The sequence below is a fragment of the Spermophilus citellus genome (genome assembly GCF_964194105.1).
Source record: "Spermophilus citellus genome assembly, chromosome: 10".
Taxonomy (NCBI): Eukaryota; Metazoa; Chordata; class Mammalia; order Rodentia; family Sciuridae; genus Spermophilus; species Spermophilus citellus.
In genome coordinates, this window is record NC_138197.1 from 34,742,936 (window position 1) to 34,766,302 (window position 23,367).

General features: G+C 34.3%; 1 protein-coding gene across 1 annotated transcript in view; it reads right to left on the minus strand.

The window, feature by feature from the left end:
• LOC308658617 (alpha-2-macroglobulin-like) overlaps positions 1-17,381 on the minus strand; it is a gene marked incomplete at its 3' end in the record, with an annotated part of 43,067 nt that extends 25,686 nt beyond the window's left edge. Inside the window, exons 1-13 of the mRNA XM_081311437.1 lie at positions 17,290-17,381; positions 14,232-14,415; positions 12,998-13,157; positions 12,780-12,832; positions 10,243-10,263; positions 9,792-9,960; positions 9,269-9,353; positions 7,766-7,886; positions 6,931-7,045; positions 6,689-6,798; positions 4,860-5,021; positions 659-886; positions 349-412 (exon numbers count right to left, since the gene is read on the minus strand). Coding sequence (XP_081167563.1) covers positions 349-412; positions 659-886; positions 4,860-5,021; positions 6,689-6,798; positions 6,931-7,045; positions 7,766-7,886; positions 9,269-9,353; positions 9,792-9,960; positions 10,243-10,263; positions 12,780-12,832; positions 12,998-13,157; positions 14,232-14,415; positions 17,290-17,375 — 1,558 coding nt within the window. The 5' untranslated portion in view covers positions 17,376-17,381. The remainder of the gene's footprint in view (positions 1-348; positions 413-658; positions 887-4,859; positions 5,022-6,688; positions 6,799-6,930; positions 7,046-7,765; positions 7,887-9,268; positions 9,354-9,791; positions 9,961-10,242; positions 10,264-12,779; positions 12,833-12,997; positions 13,158-14,231; positions 14,416-17,289) is intronic.
• Between the last annotated feature and the right edge of the window lie 5,986 nt (positions 17,382-23,367).

Here is a 23,367-nt window from a genome sequence, read left to right on the forward strand (position 1 = left end):
CAAGACCTGGAATATAGAAGGACTCCCAGAACTTTCCTGTCCTCCTCCCCGTTCTTTATGCAATGCTAAAATGTCTCTCATTTTGAGAAGAGATCCATAAATATTTGCAGTTAAGTATATGGTATGCACAATAACATCAATAGTTTAAATAATTAAACAGAATACACTGGAAGAAAAAGAAAACAAATATATGATAAAGGGAGAAAATAAGAAATATTGCTTTCCTTCCTTCAACTTCCTCTTTTTACAGAGATTAGATGGAAATTATCTGTATTTGAAAATATTTCTGCAGTGTAGGTTGAATGGGTCAGAATAGGGCAGAAATATGGACATTTTGGAAATACATACTGTCTCCCTGCTCCACAGGCAGGACATGAGTCCCAGTTCGGACAATTCCTCCCTTTGCCATTATCTGCATAAAGAAAATAAAAAAGGAAATTTAGTTTGCCCAAAAGAGATTTTCCTCCATCTTGCCTTCCATGCCATATGCTTGCTTTATTTAGCCCCTGCTCTCAATAATTTGCCACAAGAAAAGTCAAACTTTCAAAATGAACATGGATAAGAAGTCAAAATAGTGGTGTTGAAAGAGCTATATAATTACATGCCCCACAGAGAGCTCCTTCTATAGACGAGTCAATGCAGGGACCTCCCTTCTTACCAGATAATAGAAGACGAGCTGCTTCAGCTCCTGTAGGACCTGTTCATTTAGAAGGTAATGTGCCTGGACTGTCTGAGATTGGCCACATGGCAGTTTACCAGGAATAGGTTCAAGGTGGATAAAGCTTTTGCTCAGGGAGAATACAACATTGGCAGTGTGATATGCATTCTCATTTTCCTCTGAGAGCCACTGGTGGTTATAGCAGGGGCTGTGATCCTTGTGTTTGACCTAATGAATAAAAAACAATGTTATTTTATAGATTATGTATCAAGGATCAATGTTCTCACAGAACCGTGTAAGTTTACTCTTGTACCTTAACTAGTAGTTAGAAATATTTTGCTCTACAGTAAGAGATGAGAAAGATTTGTATCAAATGCAGGCATGGTTTATGCTTTTACATTACAGAGCATCCTGGGTTTGGTATTTATATATCTGAAGCGCATAAAAGGAAGCATTCTTTGCTCTGAATAGTTGCTTGAAATTTGGATACTTTACTATGCAGGTAGACGCACTGGGCTGTGAAACCTGATTGAAGAGGGTAAATATTCTCTAGAAATTGAAGAGTTGTGCTTTATAAAGCAGTTGCTTCTTTTATGATGGGGTTTAAGTGAGTATTACGAATAAAGGAAATATTGCAACCTTTGGGGTCTGAAAAAACTTTCTGTAAAAAGCATTATTCATTTGTTTATTTTATTTTTTTCTTTCCACACTTTTAATACTTTTTAAAATTATTGTTTTTATTCTTTTGCTACCAGGGATTAAACCCAAGGGACTCAACCGCTGAGCCAAATCCCCAGCCCGATTTTGTGTTTTATTTAGAGACAGGGTCTCACCGAGTTGCGCAGAGCCTCGATAAGTTGCTAAGCCTGGCTTTGAGTTTGTGATCCTCCTGTCTCAAGCTCCTGAGCCGCTGGGACTACAGGTGTGTACCCTGCACCCAGTTTCCAAGTTTTAAAATTGGTGCATTATAGTCATAAAAAGGATTATTTAAAGAGTTGGTGAATTAGTGGAAGCCTGTCTTTCCAGGACTATCTTAAGTTGATTATTTTTAATGCTTCTAGTGATTCTGGATTCTTATGCTTCATAGCTCAATTTCAGTTGTATTTTCAACTTCTTTTCATGCAGATCTTGCTCCTTGGCTCTTTCCAAGCTTCCTCAAGGTCCCAAGTAGCATGAATGAATCTTTATGCCAGCAAAATGCTTTGTTCATATTATATCTCTATGATATTTTCTAGTGATAATATATGAGAGCATCAAAAGAGGGAAAATTTTAAAATATTTTGTCAGAACTAGTACAGTGGCATGTAGAAAGCATTCAGGATACTTCTGACTTGATAAATGAGCAAATATTCAAGTTTTAGTTGTTAGCAATTTTTATGTGATCCATTTAAAGCTGAATCAGTAAAATATACACTTTATCCTTTCTTTGTACACCAACATGAAACCTTCTAAAAGGCAGAGCGTTTTATCACTATAACTGTGCAATATTTATTGTGTAGCCACATTTACATCTATTAATGAATAGACTGCATGCTATATAAAACAAGTTAAATGGGTAGAAATAGACCACCTGGGAAAATAGCAGGACAAAAGCAAAGTAAGACAATTTATCGAGGGCGTATTTCTGAAACTAAATGCTAATTATGTTAGGGCATTTATAGAGTAAAAGTATGTAACAGTTAAAGGGAGCATCACTAAGTACTTTAAGGTGCACTAGGTCATTTAATCTCACAGCCACCCTAAGAACTAGATCATATTTTACCTATTGTACAGCTGAAGGAATGAAACATAAATGTTTGTCCAGTTATTTGCCCTTATTGTAGGGTTGAGTCAGTATTTATATCCAGTTTATTTGATTTTCACTTTAGAACCCACACTTTAAGAAAAAATTGTGGTTAAAATCACAACATAAAATTATTGTTTTAATCATGTTTTAGTGTACAGTTTAGTAGTGTTAAGTATATCTATTGTGCAAAGTATCTTCAGAATTTTTCAAGTTAACAAACTAAACCTCTACATCCACTAAACAGCAACTAGCCATTTCTCTCTCTGTCCAGCCCCTGGCAACCACTATTCATTCTATTTTCTGTTTTTATGACATTGACTATATTAGAGACCATGGAAGTAGAATCATGTAGTATTTGTCTTTTTTTGTGACCATCTTATTTTTATTTAGCATAATGTCCTCAAAGTTTACTGATATTGTAGCATGTGATAGAATTTTTAAGATTGAAAAATCTTTTGTTGGATATATATACTGCATTTTAAAACATTTATCCATTCATAGGTTGATGAATATTTGGTTAGTTTCTGCTCCTGGGCCATGGTGAATCCCTACTATAAACAATGGGTGTGCACAGTGAAATTTTACTCAGTAATAAAAGAGAATAAAATCATGGCATTTGCAGGTAAATGGATGGTGTTGGAGAAGATAATGCTAAGTGAAGTTAGCCAAGCCCCCAAAACAAATGCTAATGTTTTCTTTGATATAAGGAGACTGACTCATAGTGGGATAGGATGGAGGGGAGCATGGGAAGAATAGATGAATTCTAGATAGGGCAGAGGGGTGGGAGGGATAGGGAGGGGACAGGGGATTAGCAAGGATGGTGGAATGTGATAGACATCATTATCCCATGTACATGTATGAAGACACAAATTGGTATCAACATACTTTATATACAATCAGAGATATGAAAAATTGTGCTGTATATGTGTAATAAGAATTGTAATGCATTCTGCTGTCATTTATTTAAAAAAATCACTAAAAAAGAATTTAAAAAATGGGTGTGCAAATATCTCTTTTGAAAGCCTACTCTCAAGTCTTTGACTAAGTTTAATTAAAAAAATTTAGCTCATACATAAATATGAAATAATTGTGCATATTTATGGGGCACCATGTGATGTTTTGATATATATATACATTGTGTAACATTTAGATCAGTTTAAACATATCTATCCAAATATTTTTCATGTTTTTTATGGTGGAAAATTAGAAATCCTTTCTTACATATTTTCCAAATGTATAATAGATTATTATTATTTATTGTAACCCAAGTGTGGAATAGGGTCATCACCAATACACTCACACACACACATGCATATATATATATATATATATATATATATATATATATATATACACACACACACTAGTATTTATGGTAATATATTTATATATATTATTATATTCATATATGTAATTTCTATTTTTTAATTTTTTGAGGAATTGTCACACTATTTGGCATAGTAGCTGTACCATTTTACATTCCACAAATGTTGCTAAAGTAGAACCCACACTTTTCTTTTTCAAATGGCACAATTTTATGTATAGAAAATATTTTTTCAAGTTATAGACAAACTATTATCTTTTGGTTAAAACATTTTAAATTTACATAGTAATTTCTTTTCCTCCATATAGATTATAGTGAATATAATTATTTAATACCAAAACATTTGGGAATTTTATATTTATCTTTTTGTTAACAATTTACAGTTCTAATTCCTTGATGGTCAGAAAACATCTTTGATATGATTTTTTAAATCCAGAAATTACTGTTTCTTGTTTTAAGGACCAGTATATAGTTAATTTTAGAAAATTTTCTATATAAATTTAAAAAATGTGACTTTAGGAATTATTTGACATTCATAGAATCAGTTACTTATATTTATTAATTATTTTGTTCACATATTTTGTCACTTTTCTGAAGTTTTCCCATTTTTTCCACCCTTTATTGGAAACATGCATCATGGACTTTATGATTGTGGATTTTCCCATTTCTCTCTCAGTTTCTGTCAGTATTTGCTTTATACATGTTGAAACCATATAATTAGGTGAATATAAATTTAGAATGTTTGTATTTTCCAGGTGAAAAGATCCAGACATTTTGCAATGAATCTTCTTATCATGCATAATATTCCTTGCCTTCAATTATATTGGCTGATATTAATGTAGCCTCACCAGATTTTGTTTGTGTTGGTTGGGATAGAGGGAGTAAAAGCAGGCAGAAAACCCACACTTTTAACCACAACAATATATTAATTTTTTTCACAAAATTTTTAAAAGTTGACCTTAAATTGGTTTCTAATTTCTAGTTTGTTTCTTTTTATATGATTAAACACAATTTGTAAATTTCATCTCTTCTAGGTTGCAACTTTTTTTCAAGGACACTTCATGTCATTGGTAACTTATTTCCAAACTTACCATGATACTAAGAGAGGTATCTATAATGTTGGTGGTGTTGATGGAGAACTGCACCAGGCCATCCTCATTCGTGGTAGCATTTGAGTGATAGTTAGCTTCATTTGCTGTGATGAAGATGATTTTATTTGGCATAGGGATGCCTTTCGCATCCACAAGGCGCACCTGAAGATTAAAAACAGGAAACATATTCATTTCATCACAAATAATTTTTGAATGCCTCCTATATGTTGCACATAGTTTTCAGGTATTGAGGATATAGCAGTGAGCAAGAAAGAGTTCTTTCACCACAGAGCTTATGGTCAAGTAAAAGAGACATACGTTAAATACATTCAAAAATAATATACACTTATTTAGTAGTAATCAATTCTACAAAGAAAACTAAGGCAGAGTGAAGGAATAGAAAGTGACAAGAATAATAGGGATGATCTGAAGAATGTATTCTGGGTATTTTAGAAACACTGAGAATTTTTATAACTCTTGGAGAGTTACAGGGCACCAGAATAATATAGTAACAGAAAATTTTAATCCAGGAGTCAAATTTATTTGAGACTTGAACACTTATTTTCAGGTAGATTATTAGCTTTTACAATTAGTGTCATAAAGTATCATAAGTACATAACCGAGGAATGGCTAATACACTATCCTGTGTGCTTTTCTAGGTAGTTTATATATGGTATCGTCTTCTCAACCTAGATTTTTCCATCTTTTGGAAAGTAGGCAGATTTTATGATGCACTTCCCGTATTAAAAATATAAAAGTGAAGTGATGCACAAAGTATTAGTGAGGTAAAGCCAAATTACCTCCTCCTGAGTAGTACAGGAGAAGTGTAGCACAGTTCTTATTTTCCACAAGGTGACTTTGTTTTTCACAATGAAGTACTTCAAAAGTTTTTATTTTTAATTGACATAGTAATTGTAAATATTTATGGGGCACAATATGACATTTCATTACATGTTACAATGTGTAATGATCAAATCAGGGTAATCAGCATATGTATCACCCCAGACAATTATTATTTCTTTGTGGTGGGAACATTCAAAATCCTTTTTTAATTTAAGCTACTTTTGGTTGCAACAAGCAAAATACACTGACTTGGGTCAGTATTCATAATTGATTAACAAAATCTTAAAAGTTTGTCAATAAAATATCAGTTGCATGTACAAACATAAGAATAGGTACAAAATTCCAATTCTTTATTTTCAAATAAATGTATTTGAAAATGATATATTTTTTAAACACAAGTAAACATTTTTAAAAGTATAATTTTTTAAAAGTAAAAATAATTTTTTTTGATTTGTGAGAAAATTTATACTTTTAAAATCTGGGAACCTTAAATAGAACTTTATTCCTGTTTAATATTTTTAAAATATACTTTTAATAGAAAATTAATGTAAATATATTTACAAGTGAAATATTAGGAATAACAGAATCTTGGATACTTCCAAACAAAAAATATAAGCACCAGTAGGTGATCATCCATTTCTATACAAAGTTAGTGTTAGCAGGATAATGTAATGGGTCATCCTGAATTTCTAGATTCTTGTGAGAAAGTAGACTAAAAATTTGAGATTGCTTGACAAATCAAGAAAAGGAGACCAAGTGACATCCTACATTGCTGTTCCAAAAGAGAGAGAAAAAACTTTAAATTTTGATAGAATTTTAGAATGATTTTATAGATTTTTGTATACAAATTTAAGATGAGTAGATGTATTTTTATGTGGTTGTTTGCTTTTGGTTATATTTCCTACTGTGGTTGATTGATAACAAATTAAGTATAACTTGATCAGAAACCATATGTGGTTTGACTAGTGAACTGCAAAATACTCCACCTGTCCAAAGAAGGGGATCCCTTGTCTAACATGTGAGTCCACTGTCACAAATGAGAGCTTGGTTATGGTGTTTGTGATTTCACTGGACCCTCTTCCTGTTACTTCCACACCTGGAAAAAAATGATTTATTGAAGGATGATGTCCCTGAACTTCTTATACTACCCTTCCCTTAATTCATTATTTGGCTAAGGAAATGAATAAATGCTCATTGTCATTCTTCCATATCCACACGGTACACAAACCAGTTCCTTCTTCTTGGATCTTGGCCTCCACCTGCAGTTGCATTTCATACCCTGTCTTCTTCAGGTGGAAGAGAGTGGTTTTTACTTGTTGGAAGAAGCAGCCATGGCTGTTGAGCTAAGAGCAGAGAAAATAAAATACAAAAACATGTGTAACTGTTCTGGACAGGTCAGTGCTCAGTTAATGGATTTTTTGAGACAACTTAATCTAGGCATTTTCTATGATAAGTACAACATATATACTATCTAGGAACTAATTATTGTATTTCACAATGACATCTTATCTATATCCTTATACATAATATAAAAATATCTTAAATTCTTACATATATTCTTTGGTATCTGAAATTCTCTAGAGACAATGAGATAGAATGCATTAAAATTTGGGGGATAATCTTACTATGGTATAAAGCTAACTCTTCACCACAGTTTGGGTTCTCCTCTCATAGTTGACAGTTGTGGCTGGGAATTGGCTGCCCATCTGAAGACTTTCCTACCTCCCTGGGATCTAGATGGGGCCATGTAACAGGTTCTTGCTTATAGAAAGAGAGCAGAACCTGTTCAGCAAAGGTAATTAAAAAGATGTATGTTTTTTTCCTCCTTTCATAGAAGTAAATGCCCAAAGAGTTTGGAGGACTCCTACATTCTAGAGCATTCAAGTGGGCAATTACAAAAGATAATTCCTATTGTGCTAAGTCACTGATTTAGAGAAAATTATAATATCTAGCATGGAATTCTCTTCTAGATTGTTCTTCCCAAGTTAACATCATGCTGTTATTCACTGCTTATCAATATGCCTTTATTGTTAGTCCCCTAAGAGGCAGTGTTTTCAACCTACCTTCTGGCTGAATTTCTCACAGAAAGCTTCTGACTCTTCACCAAAACAGTCAGAAGGATTATTATACTTTCTGCAAATTCTCATAGTCACATGTCCTGGGACAGGCTTCCCATATGTGTATCTGCCATGAGAACATTGCAAATGAGTCAAAGCAGACACGGAACACCTCTATTTCTTACCTGAAACTTCTCTTAGCTACAGTATATTCACCCTCTGTACTTCACTCTGCTTCTGAAGGGCTCAAAACCTGTTGAGGGCAAGCAAACTGAGCACTTACTCTTCTCTTTTAGAAAATCTTCAGTGGAATTTGCAGAAATTCACTATATTATTCTTTCATTGTGTTTTTTGACACAATCATCCATGTACCTAGGGTAATGATGTCCTTCTCATTCCACCATGTTTCCTACCCCCATGTTCCCTCTCCTTTCTCCTCCAAGAGCTAAAAATACTCTTAAGAGAAAAAGCAATACCAATAAAAACAAAACAAAGAAAATAAAATCAAATAGAAGTATTGAGCACCTGAAAATTACATAGGAATCTAAACTATTAGTATGATGATGTTTCCTCAGTATAAACCTATGTTTATATTGCATTTTATTTGCTTTTATAAAAGTGGGATTGGGCATAAATATATGATAGGTGATTACTGTGTTTTTCTGGGCATTTTTTCCTTCCCTATTTAGAGTATTTTCTATATTGCTATTTGCAAGAGAATTAGCTCATAAGTTATGTGGGATTGGGCACTTGGTGACCATTACCTTTAAATAGCACAGGCAGAGGGGCCCAGTTGAATAGTAGGTGCCATACATGAGTACTCTTTAGGCTTTAGGACCTATCTCTTCACTTAGCCTATTTTTTTTTTTTTGTGCTACTGTGGGGCTACCATGGATGGGGATCTAAGACCTTGGAAACATGAATTTTTAAGGTTGGGAAGAACTATGCTGAGCTATTGTGTTCAGTTATCTCAGTAAAAATGGCTACAGAAAGATATGTGACATGCTTTAGGTAGACTGCTGAGCTAGATGAGATTTTGGTTACATGATTATCTCTATACATTCTGAATCTAGTCTTGTTTTCTCACTGTGCTTTCCAGGGCGGATAAATGATCTTGATGATAGAATTTTCTTTATAACCATGTATTGATTATTTCCCACATAGATGTTTTGTTATTTCTGGTTAAGGTAAAGTCACTACGCTTCAACACTATTCTGTGTGTGTGCACACACTCATGTGTGGGTGCGTGCCACTTTCAGTCATTCCTAGCAGAATAGCCTCTCTGGAAACAGTTCTCCACCCCATGATAGTTACAGTAATTCTGAAAAAGACATGAAAGGAAATAGGAAGAGTAGAAAAACAACAAGAGAACATTCTAGAGATGGGGATGCTTCCAGAGTACTGAAAGTATTTGTATTGAGGCTACTGCTAGAGAAACAAGCCAAAATATCTCAAGTGGTGAATCTCCTTTAAATAATTTCCCTTAAAAGATTAAAAAAATCAACTCACAGGCCACACACTGACACGTTCACCTCTTCTTCCATGATAGTGATTATCTTTGGCATTGTTACTTGCACTTCAAACTTGGGAAGCACTGTTAATTGGTAAAAAAGGAGGTTGAAGATTGTTAACTCTTGGGGCATTCATATTTTCAGATTCTCAGTAACAATTCTCTAGTGATACTTTGGGGCGTTGAAAAAGGTAGCTTTATTCTCTAATACATCTGTTATCTATTTTACTCTCAAATGAAGATTTTGGTTGAGGGACTATGACAGATCCCTGAACCTTAGTGAATTATGAATGCTTCTACAAAAATAAAGATGTTTTATTTTGGATATTAAACTGTACTGCAAAATTAACCAAGCTATATGAAGAGCTATTCAAAGATCATTGAAGTCCTTGGATGTCATTAGTTCTACTCCAAGCCCAGCTTCACCCATGGGAAGTGGAAGGACTATAAATAAGTTTAAATTTTAGTCCCTAAAAGTTTAAATATGAAGAAAAATGTTCCATGACTTTCCATGATCCATACCAAATTCCGCCACAGCAAAGGGGTGTTCTGTTGTTCCACTTGATTCCTTCTGTACCACAACATTGTAGATGCCCTGAAGGGGCTCTGATGAGAGGGGAAAGGACAGCTGTTTGAGACCACTCTCCAGCTTGAGTTTCTGCCATTGCATAATGCGATTTCCTTTGGGATCCTGTGGATAAATTAGTTATCATTTACAAAATTGCTTAGAACATCAGAGATAAACAAAGGAATCTATAAATCTACCTTATATTCATTTTTCACAAAGAGGAAAAATGGGGTAGTAGTGAGGGGTTTGGATGGGAGATGAGTTATAACCAAGTAGCCTTGTGTGAATTTGGAGGCATCTCCCTTAATGACAAATTTCTGAGATATTGTAAGAACCTGTCCGATAAGAATATTTTCCCTGAATTTATTTTTTCCTTCTAATAATGGAATATTTCATGCTACTTACCTGAATATATAGTAGTGGTATCTGAAATACAAAAAGAAAAGAAAGAAGTTGATAATAGTTCCCAAATATTCCCTATTCTCATTTCTATGGGGTAATTCCATGTAAATGAAGAATAGCACACTCTATAATAAATCATGGAATGACTCCAGGTTAAATTTTATAAAACTTTTAATTAATCCATCTTAATTAATAATTGATGTTAAATACTAGACCATCAACAAATATATATGTGTATTGCCATTCATTAGGAATGGGATTTACTAACATTACTTAAGTGCGAATAGCATTCAGAATGAATTGCTACAACCTGGCCAATAATTTATCCAGAGGACCCCAAAGGAAATTGCATCATACAATGGCAGAGTAAAAACATTCTTTTGCTATTGAATTTTACAGATTGGGGAAGACATACTTATGATATCTTTATTAATTTTTAGATCCTTATCTAATCATGTTTAAGTCTAATTATTAATATGGCTAACAGAATTCTTAGGTAATTTTAAGAGCTAGAAGAAATGGAAATAGTTCTCCTAATCAATGTTTTCTTTTCATGTAATTCAATTTTTTATCCTTAGAAAGATTTAAGTGGGGGATGGGGCCGTAGCTCAGTTGTAGAGCACCTGCCCCGCATGTGTGAGGCATTGGGTTCAATCCTCAGCACTGCATAAAAATACATAAATAAAGATATTGTATCCATCTAAACTATTTAACTTTTAAAAAAAGATTTAAGGGCATATAAAATAAGACTAGGCTTCTATAAATAAGAAATCATAGAAATATTGTAAATTAAAAAAGAGAAAGCTAAATGGGATAACACGTCTGAGTATTCATTTTTTAAAACTAATATTTATTATGTACTTACTCATGTGTTTGTATCATTCTATATGTTGAGAATATAGCAAAGCATAAAAGAACAATATATCTACTCTTATGAAGCTTACATTTCAATAATGTAAGCTTATTATGGATGGATAAAAACGAGCTTTTATATATATCATTCATATACATATATAATATAGATATAAGTGCCAAGAAGAAAGAACAAAGAAGTATAAAGCTGATAGAATAATGGATGTGGTATTTGATTTTGTATATAAGAGTGAAGGTAGAGCTTGGGAGGTGAGTTTCAAAGTAATTGCAATGAACTTGTTTACAGATGGTATTGGCCTGGTTGTTACAATTCAGGTAGTGAGAAGTAGTCTGGATGTATTTTAAGCCAATGATTTCCTGGTGAAGGGGAAGTGGATGTGAGAAAGAGAAGCAAGGATTATTTCATCATCTTTTGTCGTAGGAGCTAGAAGAGAAGAATTTTTTTTTGAGATGAAAAAATGTGAAGTTGTCAATTTGAGAGAGAAAAATGAAGAATCTGGTTTGATATCTACACTATAATAGAAAGAGTTATTTCCTATCACAAATTCTGAAGCTTCAATACTGAGGAACACATTGATTACCTTCATATTCCTTCACAGAGATTTTGGTAAATGTGTTTAGAAAAACGTTAAATCTCTGAGAAGTCAATTTGAACTTAGGCTTTTTGACAGTTTTTCTGCATCCGTTGTTTAATAATTTTTTTTAAAGAGAGAGTGAGAGAGGAGAGAGAGTGAGAGAGAGAGAATTTTTAATATTTATTTTTTAGTTCTCGGCGGACACAACATCTTTGTTGGTATGTGGTGCTGAAGATCGAACCCGGGCCGCACGCATGCCAGGTGAGCGAGCTACTGCTTGAGCCACATCCCCAGCCTCTTAATAATTTTTTTCTAATTTTCCTAGCTGGAATCTAAAGAGTAAGTATTTGACAACTGATTATCAGACCAAGACATAAACTGTGTACTCATGACCTGGGATAATGTTTTCTTTTTTTTTTTTTTTCAGGGTTTCTCAACATTATTTATTTGTGTACATGTGGGATTATGGTATGCATGCCACTAAATTTTTTTCTTTTTTTTTTTCTTTTATTTATTTTTTATTGGTTGTTCACAACATTACAAAGCTCTTGACATATCATATTTCATATATTAGATTGAAGTGGGTTATGAACCCCCAATTTTACCCCAAATGCAGATTGCAGAATCACGTCGGTTACACATCCACAATTTTACATAATGCCCTATTAGTAATTGTTGTATTCTGCTACCTTTCCTATCCCCTACTATCCCCCCTCCCCTCCCCTCCCATCTTCTCTCTCTACCCCATCTACTGTAATTCATTTCTCTCCTTGTTTATTTTCCCATTCCCCTCACAACCTCTTATATGTAATTTTGTATAACAATGAGGGTCTCCCTTCATTTTCATGCAATTTCCCTTTTCTCTCCCTTTCCCTCCCATCTCATGTCTCTGTTTAATGTTACTCTTTTCTTCCTACTCTTCCTCCCTGCTGGGATAATGTTTTCAATGAGGATCTTGTGCTATTCTAACATCAGAAATTAGTGATATCAGATTCTTTCTTTCCCTGGTTATCATTTCAACACAAAAAAGAGGTTCCCATCCAGTTTATACAAATAATAGTGACTATACATAAATATTAGCAGGAGACTCACCAACTCATTCAGGGGGTGAAAGTTTTCATCCAATGAGACAACGCGAAACTTCACTGAAACGAAAGTATTTTCCGTGAGCTTCCCAAACCCTGGACTGGGCTCATAGCTTAGTGTAAGACAAGCTATTAAGGCACCAGGATTTTAGGGATTTGGGGTACTAGGCAGGGGAGGAAGATTTTTCCTTTTTGATGCTGTCTCGACTGTAAATCTCTTCATACCTGTCTGTCCTGGTTTGTAGACAGGTTTATCTGTTTGGACAAAGACCAGACTCTCTTGGTTTTTAACCACCACTGTGTTCCGCTTCCTGAATTCTTGAGTTGGTCCTTTCACTTGGACAGTGAGGAACATTATCTCCTCACTGGATGAAGACTGTGGAACCTGAAATACAGACGAGATCCTGGGAACCCATTCAGCCTCTCAAGTCTTCTCCATTTCCTGTTCCACTCCTGTCTGAAGATCTTTCCCTTTTCACTTAATTTCATTCCCTCATTCCCATCTGGGAAAGTTGGCATAGACAGGAAGTGCTTCTCCTTTTTTTTTTTTTCAATTGGAAAGACATAACACAAGGTTTTCAAAAAGTAGATTATTAAGAAAAGTTATAACTGAGAATCATATCTTCATAGAGCTCATACCAAACAATTTTGATTCATTTATACACTAAGCTTTACAAAATTGATGGTTTATGCTAAAATGGCATGGTAGAAGCATGTCTTAATGTTGTGAAAATAAAGCATGATGATATTTCATTGGCACTAGGTTGCAAGTATCCTTATGTAGTTGACTCTAAAGAGATATTGGGTATTTGCTCAGGGTAATTATTTTAGAGTTCTTTTTTTTTTTTTTTTTTTTTTGTGGGAGAGAGTAACTGGGGATTGAACCCAGGGGTAATTTATCACTGAGTGACATTCCCAGCTCTTTTTATTTTATTTTTTTCAGATAGGGCCTTGATAAGTTGCTCAGGGTCTTGCTAAGTTGCTGAGGCTGGCCTTGAATTTGCAGTTCTCCTGCTTCAATCCCCCACCACCTGAGTTACTGGGATTATAGGACTGCACCACGATGCCTGGCTTACAATTTTTATTATTAGAAAAAGTGTGATGTTTTCCTGTTAAGTCCACTACTGGTAGCTTGTGTTGAACCATGACCTGGTTTGTTTTGTAAATGTTTTCTCCATTTGAATTTTAAGAAGTCACATTTTTTTCCTTTGTCTACAGCATACTTCTTTCCCTGGTTAATATAATTTTTCCTTGACCATTAAATTAATTTTCAACATGCCTATAAATATTTGTCTCTTATGGTTGGAAATTTATGCACTGCTCTGTAATTCCTACACTTAGTTTCTCCTTTAGAGTCCTTCCTGAAGTTCTTGCTAGCCTCCCAAAGCCTTTTCTTGACAATATTAGATCCCCAGACCCTGACCAATAGAACTGAGTATATTTGAACAGACACACTCACAGTGAAGGAGATGCAGTGGAATAAGTCCTTCTGTGCCACCAGGTCAGTGAAAAGGCTCCTGTTTTCCCTTAGAGCCTCCAAGGAGACACTTACAGTCACTGTTTCATTCAGGTTGCTCAGAAGTATACAGGCCTTCTCAGAGGTCCCACTGTGGAGCAGGGAGGGGACCAGCACCATATATTGTCTGGGAATGGGGAAGTCCAGTTAGAAGAGAATGAAATAAGGGAGACATTGCTACAGCACTATGTTCCTTCAGGATTGTTGTTATCATCATTAGTTTTATACTAAGAAGAACGTATTCATGAATATGAAACTGTTGTTGAATGGCATGCATAAGAATTATTTCCCCTCTCCATTATACACCATGGCAGTGAATACTTTATTTGAGGTGGGCCTCAAGCAGATTAAACTTTATAAGTACCTCACTTTAAGAAACACAAAAATGTACACATCTGAAATCTGAATAAAAATGTTAGTTATATTTACTTATGTTGTAAATCTGTTATACTTTAGGATCGCTATAAAAGGCAAGCAAGCTCTCAGGCATTTGAGCACCAGAAAAACCATTCAAAGCATAGTACTTTTGTGAAATGTGTGTAAGTGTGGATTCAGCAACTCTGAAAATTACATGGCAAGTATTTGCTTTCACATTATGAATATGGAAACTGAGGCTCAAAGAAAGTGAGTCATTAAAATCTTAGTTGTGGAAAGCAGCTTATGAAATCTTGGTACTTTCCTTAGCCACAGTCATTTTAATTTTAAATATTTGCTTTTCAACTCATGACTAGAGGATGGCTCCATCCAAAAATGGTCCTCTAGTGATGAATGTAGATCTTGGTAATTTATGAACAGGACAGAAAATTTCTCAATACCCATAAATATAATGTAAGGTTGATTCTGTAGTTTTAAAACAGTTTTTCTTATAGAACTCCTAAAATAATTTTTAGACATTGTGCAACCTCTTAAATACTTTCAAGTAAGCATCTGTTTTCATCACAATTTTATTTTTATATTTATTTAAAATTTTTTACATGACAGTAGAATATATTTTGAAATATTATACATATAGAATAAGTGTAATTTGTTCTAATTAGGATCCCAATATTGTGGTTGTACATGATGTGGCATTACGTTGGTTATGTATTCATATATGAGGATAGGAAAGTTATGTCTCATTCATATTGTCTTTCCTATTCCCATCCACCCTCCCTTCCCTTAATTCCTCTTTGACTAGTTTGCCTGTAAATGTTTGGAACTGGAGAATATCATGATAAGTGAAATAAGTCAGTCCCAAAAAACCCAAGGCAGAATGTTCTCTCTGATATGTGGATACTAACCCACAACAAAGGAGGAGAAGATTATTTTTATCACATTTTTAAATGATAGCGAAGCATATTATTTTGCTATTTCAATTAATATTTACATTATATTCACAAGTTTCCCATAGAACCTTAAATATTATAGAGATAATATACCCAATATCATTTACTTAAAAGTAAGAATTTCTTTTTATGATCAAAAATTTAAGATCTTTCCTTTTCATTCTTATTCTTGAACTTTAATTTTCAGGCCACTTATCCACACAGAAGTTTATTCTAAGATTTTTATGCTTTAAAATTTTTTATACATCACTCTTACATTTTACATATATGTATGCATATGTATACACATAAATTTATACGAGTTTATATATATACAATATTTTATGTGGGTATAGAAATTTAACTTTAACTTTTAAATATAACGCCACTATAAACTTGTAAGTACTAAATTTGTTCTTCTGATTGAATTATTTTCAAAAGTTGTAGTGTACGACTGATAAAAATAAAATAAATATCTTACAAATTATGATTTACACATCTTAGACATAAAATTAAAATTCTTTGGAAGCACATATTCAGTGAGAATGATGAACTTTTTCCTTCAAGTGAATTTATATATCTATCTTTAGATATTTCTTATTTTAAGAAATAAATAAGGGCTGACATTACTTTGGTTACTACTTTGGTTTATGTAGATATAAAGAATTGGTCCCAGAAAAGTAAGTAAATGTCAGATTAAAAAAAAAATCATGTCATTGCCATTACTTCCTGCAACTCTGTATTATGACCCAAATCACCCAGTACTGTATTACTAAGAATAGTTTCTCATCATCTGTCAGGTGGTATTTCCTTTAATTCTTTTTTCACTTTTGGTGAAACAAAGACTACATTACCATGTGCTCTGATTCTGTCAGGAAGAGTCCTTTACTTTTGCAACATTGATACCTGTATTTCACCTGTTCGTTTATTTGGAACCCTAGAGGTTTTTTTTTTTTCCCCCCCCAGGGCCTATTGAACACATCCAGTGCTTTTCAATTTTTATTTTATTTATTTATTTGTTTATTTTTTTAGTTGTAGATGGACTCAATACCTTTATTTTGTTTATTAATTTTTATGTGGTGCTGAGATCAAACCCAGTGCCTCAGACATGCTAGGCAAGCACTCCACCACTGAGCCATGACGACCCCAGCCCCTTTAATTTTTATTTTGAAACAGGATCTCACTAAGTTCCCAAGGTGGGCCTAGAATTTGTGGTCCGCTGGCATCAGCCTCCCTGGTCACTGGGAATACCAGTGCACCCTAGAGAGTTTTTATAGCCCAGGACAATGCTCCATGGTCAGGTCTGGTTAGGGAAAGTTTTGTCCTTATTTTATGACGTAGAAGATAGGAAATTAAGAAAGGGAAATAAGAAAAAAAATAGCATGTCCTCATCAGATCCATAGGAACAAGAGTATCTTAATATTGATTTATTTTAAAAGTATCAATTTCTGATGTTCCTTAAGCTTTGCATGTCGTTGGGGGAGGTTAGAGATTTAGAGATCCAGTGAGTTAGAGAAAGATAACTAAGACTTAAGTGAAAAATAAATACACCAAATTTACAAAATCTCATGGTTGGAAGGAAACTTAGAGATGATAATGGGGACAGTTTCAGAGGAAAGATGAATGAAGTAAAGGAGAATCTGAAATAAAGGAAAAAATTATTTAAGTTCCGTTGTCAGGCTGTCTGAGGAACTCACGGTTTTCCAGAGATGGAGGCATCTGTGGGCAGGAGGATCAGGAAGAGGAGAACAAGACTTGGTTGAAGAAGTTTGCTCTTCCTCATGCTGCAGGGAGAAAGGCCCAGAGGAGAACAAACTCTGTCTTGGACCCTACTCCCTCCAATCGATCTGGTCCTAAACACTGCAAAGCAATGGGACTTTATGCTGCTCTCTGTGCAAACTTCCTGTTTGCACAGCATAAAGTTCTCTAAACAAAGTTGAGGTCTCTGAATGTTCTCTGAAAGGGTCATTGATGGTCTAATTTCAGTCAAGGTTAATCCCTGGCAGGCTAAATAGAATTCTTGGAGGGATAAAACCATATTCCCGTTAATGCTCACTTTCTCTAGCTTTTACAGTAAAGCAGCTAATCAGCTTTTCAACTACTTCTCTCTCTGTCCCCACCACCTTCCATAGTGCCTTTTACAACTCTTCTTGTGTGTCTTGTATGAATTGTTGGCAAGGAAGTTTTGCCGTTTAAGTAATACTGGGAAGGCTCAAAATAGTTCACTTTAAACTGATGTGATTCTGCAATCTGTATACAGGGTAAAAATGGGAGTTCATAACCCATTTGAATCAAATGTATAAAATATGATATGTCAAGAGCTTTGTAATGTTTTGAACAACCAATTAAAAAATAAATGGCGTTTTAGAACTATTGCATTCAAACTTAAACAAATAAAGACATTGTAGAATGACTCGGAATAAATAATCCATGATGCTTTTGAAAATGGAATTCAGTACCCCTAATTTTAATGTAACTTTTATAGCTTTGTTGAGAGAAAATTTAGAACTCATAGCACTGATTTTATAGTAAATCTCCTGGGAAAGGGCAGTTTCTGCAATTGACAACTTTGTAAGACTCTTAGAATCTGGCAGTATTCAAGAGAGAGCAATAAAACACAGGACAGACATTTATCATAAATAAAATAAAAGCCAATAACTCATTACTAAAAAAAAATAGTTCACTTTAAGTCAGTGTGCCTCCATCTGATAACGCCTTCTTTCAATGCTGAAGCTGTTTCAGAGCTCAGTGGTCCTCTGTGGAAACAATATTAGATCAAGATAGTAGGTTTTGACCTTAGTGATCTTACTAGGCCACAAATGAAAATCCAGGCACTGGAAGAATGATAACAGAAAATGGGGTTTCATTTATTAAGAGAATGAAAAGAGGAGAAGTAACAGGACCTTAATAACAAGTTTCAACCCACTGTAACTAACAAAGATCTCAACTACTCCTAACATCTACATTTGAATTTCCTGTCTTCTAAGTATGACAGACCTATTTTTAAGTTATATATAACAATTTTATTAATTCGTTCACCCGTCCATTCATTGATGTGGCTATTTGGTTATTTTGTAAGCACTTATTGATCTTACTAGAGCTAGATACCATGCAAGATCCTAGAGATAGAATGGCCAAATATAAAGGGGCATACAACCCAAACTTGGGGCCTTGGAAAGGAAATTTAGGGGAGATAAAAATGTAAATTGAGTTTTGCAGTATGAGTGGTGTTTGTGAGATGAAGGAGATGAAGAGAGAATTCTAAGCTTAGGAAATTATGTGTTCAAATGTTCAGGAGGTGGCAACAATTAAGGCACTTTCCGTGAGATGAGAGCTATTTAGTATACTTAGAAATGTGGTCAAGAAAGCTGGCTTCAAATCAGGAAGGAATTAGCAATGTTAAGGTTTTTGGGGAGTAATCAGTGGATTGACTTCAGATTTGTTTTCTGGAGAGATGGCTCTTCCTGAAATTTGGGAGACTGACTGAGGAGGTGCTGTGGGAGGCAGGGAGACCAGCTGGGAATTGGTGTGATTATATTGGTGAGAGCTGATGGCATTTGAAACTAGGGTGATTCATGATAGATTTGGAAAAATATTGCAAAATATTGCAAATTTATATAATCTTCAAGGGAACAAAAAAATGTGCCTTTTAAATTTCCAGCTGCTTACTGAGTAAAGGATGTTGCTTTTAACTTAGTGGGTAAAACAGAGGAAACAAATTGGGAAGAACAGAAGGAATGACAGAGGCCTGGGGAATAGTAAAGAGCATAGTTTTAGAAAGTGCTTGTGTGATATTAACATGCATAAGGAGTTTAGCATTTGACCATAAAATGGAAATCATGTGTCCAGAAAGGCAGAACAGTAAGACACCATGGAAGTGAGCAGATTTTCTCCATCAGGTGCTCCCTAATGCAAAGTTCTGCCTTACCTCAGGCCCAAAGCAATGAGGCCAAGCAACCAGAGGCTGAAACCTTTGAAACCATGAACTGAAATAAACCTTTCCTTCTTAAGTTTATCTACCTCAGGTATTTTGTCATAGCAACAGAAAACTGATGAACATAAGTTTTGTCATTGTGATGTGTAGAAACATGCAAATGAAACAAATGGGTCAGTTTGGGGAGAAATACAGGAGAGTGGGATTTCTGAGTTCCTACGAAGAGGATCATTTTAACAAAATAATAATCAACAGAAGATTTTTTTACTAGGTCAGAGTAATTGTGACTATGCCAACACACCATTATTAATAGAATACTAAATTAAAAATTATAAACAATTGTATAATTTTATAGAGTATTTATTTAAAAATAACAGAATTTAAACTGTCTTTAAGAAGCTAGAAATAACTGAACACTTACTTGTAAGATTAACTACTTCAAATAGGAGGGATTAATAGCATTGATTTGATGACTCATAAGTTGCCAAGATGATATAAATTATTATTGCTAAATTCTTGGTTATTCCTTCAAGTGCCACTGTGAAATCAAATTATGTATTGATAATTTTTCTGCTGGAGTTAGAGACAAAAACAATGTGATCCAGTTATTTCAGTGTCTCTATAGAGCAGATGCTTGATTGTAGCTTCCTAAGGAATGTGAAACTGTGAGAAACAGGCTTTGGCTTATGTGAAGGGGAGAAAAACGATAGGGCAGTATTTATTAGAGATGCGGGCTGAAAGGAAGATCTATTTAGAAGGAGAGATACTTGAACAAGTTTAAAGGAAATGTTGCTTCTACAAATGCTGAGTGGGAGGAGCAGATAAAAAGTAGGCAGCGGAACCATCTATAATAAAAAGGGATAATCCCAGAGTGAGGCCTTTGAGGATGCAATGAACAGATGTATTAGAGAATGTGTATACAGTGGAGTATTATTCTGCTATAAAGAATGAAATCCTGTCATTTGGAGCAAAATGGATGGAACTGGAGGACTCTATGTTAAGTGAAATAAACCAGACACACAAAGACAAGTATGGAAGTTTTTCCTCTCAATAAGGAAAATAAAAATATTCAACCTGGAAATAGAATAGTGATCCCTAGAGACTTGGAAGGGTGCATGTGTGGGGGTGGGTGTCAGAAGGAAGGTTGGATTTGATCAATGCACACTTATATGTGTGTATGGAAATACCACACTCAAACCCTTTAATATGTAAGTTAATATATGTTAATAAAAAGTTTTTAAAAAAGAATGTGTATGGAGAAATTATCTTTGGGAGGAGGGACTCCACTTTCTGTATATTTGTAAAAAGAAAAGTTTTATGAAAATTCCCTTTCACCAAAGGGAAAAATTTGGAAGGAAAAAAAATAAAAATGACTGGACCAGTCAGTTACCAGAACACCTAAGTTGTAGCTTTGACTGAACTGTGTAGTTTTGGATTAGTTAATGGTTCTGAGCTTCAGTTTCCTTGTCAGTAAATTTTGTGGTAATAATATCTGTGTCATCAACTCTGTGGGAGTAGTTTATATAAAGTGGTATATGTAGCAGAGCTTTAAAGTTGTGAACTTTAGTGTACCAGTATAGATTTTTTTTTTTTTAGTAGTGAACATTTTATTACGAAAGATTCAGTAGATTACATTCATGACTGAAATTACTTTAGAAAAGCTTTGATATGGCTGCCACTATTTACAGTATGTGAAAGATGAGACAATGTTTAACATTCCTTCTATCAGCAAGTGAAAAGTATCCATGTTAGTCAGGTTTCTGTTACTGTGACAAAATACTGATAAAATGAACTTATAAGAACTTATAAAGAGAAAAGATTTGTTTTGGCTCAGGGTTTCAGAGGCTTCAGTCTATGGTCAGTTGGCCCCAGTGATTTGGGCCTGTGACAAAGTGGTACATTATGGCAGAGAGTATATAATGGAGCAGAGCTACCCACTGCATGAGGAGCTGGAAGCAAAAAGAAAGAGCCCAAGGTTCCAATATCCCCTTCAAGGACTTGTCCCTAACAACTTTTTTTCTTTTCTTTTTTTTTTTTTTAATTATTTTATTGTTGGTTGTTCAAAACATTACATAGTTCTTATTATACCATATTTCACAGATTGATTCAAGTGGGTTATGAACTCCCATTTTTACCCCGTATACAGATTGCTGTGTCACATCAGTTACATTTCCATTGATTTACAAATTGCCTTTCTAGTGACTGATGTATTCTGCTGTCTATCCCATTCTCCACTGTCCCCTCACCCCTCCCCTCCCCTCCCCTCCCCTACTCTCTCTCCAGATTTTTATTTTGCATTATAATGACTAAGAAAGAGGTCATTTCATATCTGCTCTGGGATTTGCTGTAGGACTAGCATCCAACAGCCATTCTAGGAAAAAAAATGCTTTAGGCTATTAGAGTAGCAAGTCTTTGACAGAAAATAGTGCATCTGACTTGGACAAGTTCTTCACAGCTTTTGAAAACTAAGCAAATATTTATTGCTAGAAAGCTGAGGCAAAACAAGAAGAGAAAAGAAAGGGGAAAATTTTAAGGAAAAGAAAGTAGTGGAGCAAAGTACAGAAAAACACATGGCATTAAGAACAAAGGAGGAGGGCTGGGGTTGTGGTTCAGTGGTAGAGCGCTTGCCTAGCACATGTGAGGCCCTGAGTTCAATCCTAAGCACCACATACAAATAAATAAAATAAAGGTATTGTGTCCACCTACAACTAAAAAAAAAATTAAAAAAAAAGAACAAAGGAGGAATATTGGGGCATTGAGAAAAATTAGGAGGTAGATGGGCCTTCATAAAAATAGATAAGAAAAATATTTTCTCCTTGGATCACAATGTCCTTGCTAGGGATTGAATGTGACTTATCTAATCATACCAGCATACACTTACTTAGTCTACTTTGCCTGAGAAAATAGAACATTTATGGTTCATCTATTTCCTGTCAGTGATGACAAGGACATTTCAGCTGGTTGCATATTAACTACCTTCAAAATCAGATTATTCAGTTGGTGACATAACTATATTAAGCTATCAGAGAGTGTATTGGCTTTATTTTTGCATATTATCTTGGACAAAACCTGGAGTTAGGGGAGCAAAATGTATCAACAGAGATGTTCTCAAAGATCAGAGTGTTCTCATTTGTTTATCTCATTAGCATTGTTTTCCTCTTTTTTTCCCCTTAGCTTTTAATAAGAATAATATTTTCATGTACAAATTCAAAATTATAATAAACTCTCAAATTATTTTTCTCTTAACAATATGCTTGCCATAGTTTCGAAAATCTTCAGAATATTAGTAAGTGTTTTATCCTTTCAATTAAAATTCTATTTGCTCTTTGTTTTTTTAAGAGGATTGGTGTTACTGGAGTCGACATTGTGATACAAGGGAACTAGAAGTTTATACAACTGATGAAATCTAATGACTATCCTGTATATACATACTTTTGAATGGGTAGAGGTATTTTGATTCATCTGTGCTGTGGAACTTGCAAAGTCAAAGAGCATACATATGTTTAAAAATTTTTAGATGTGCTGTCATGTCACCTTTCTTAAAATGACTTTGTGAATTTACCTTCTTACCATCAATTCTTAAGAGTATGTATTTCTCCACAACTTGTCTTTTAAAGTTTTTATAATTATATATAATCAAGTTTGTGATTATGATGCTTAAGATCATTGTTAGTTTTAGGAGCTCTGTTTGTTGCTTGCCCTTTATCTTGTTTAGGAGGTTTATTTTCTGATTAGGAAGTCCTTCTGTACACATAGCATATAAAAATGTTCTCTTGTATTTTTTCCTGTTAAATGTTTGTGTAGAAACTCTTATCTTCAACTGTCTGCAGTTTACTTTTGA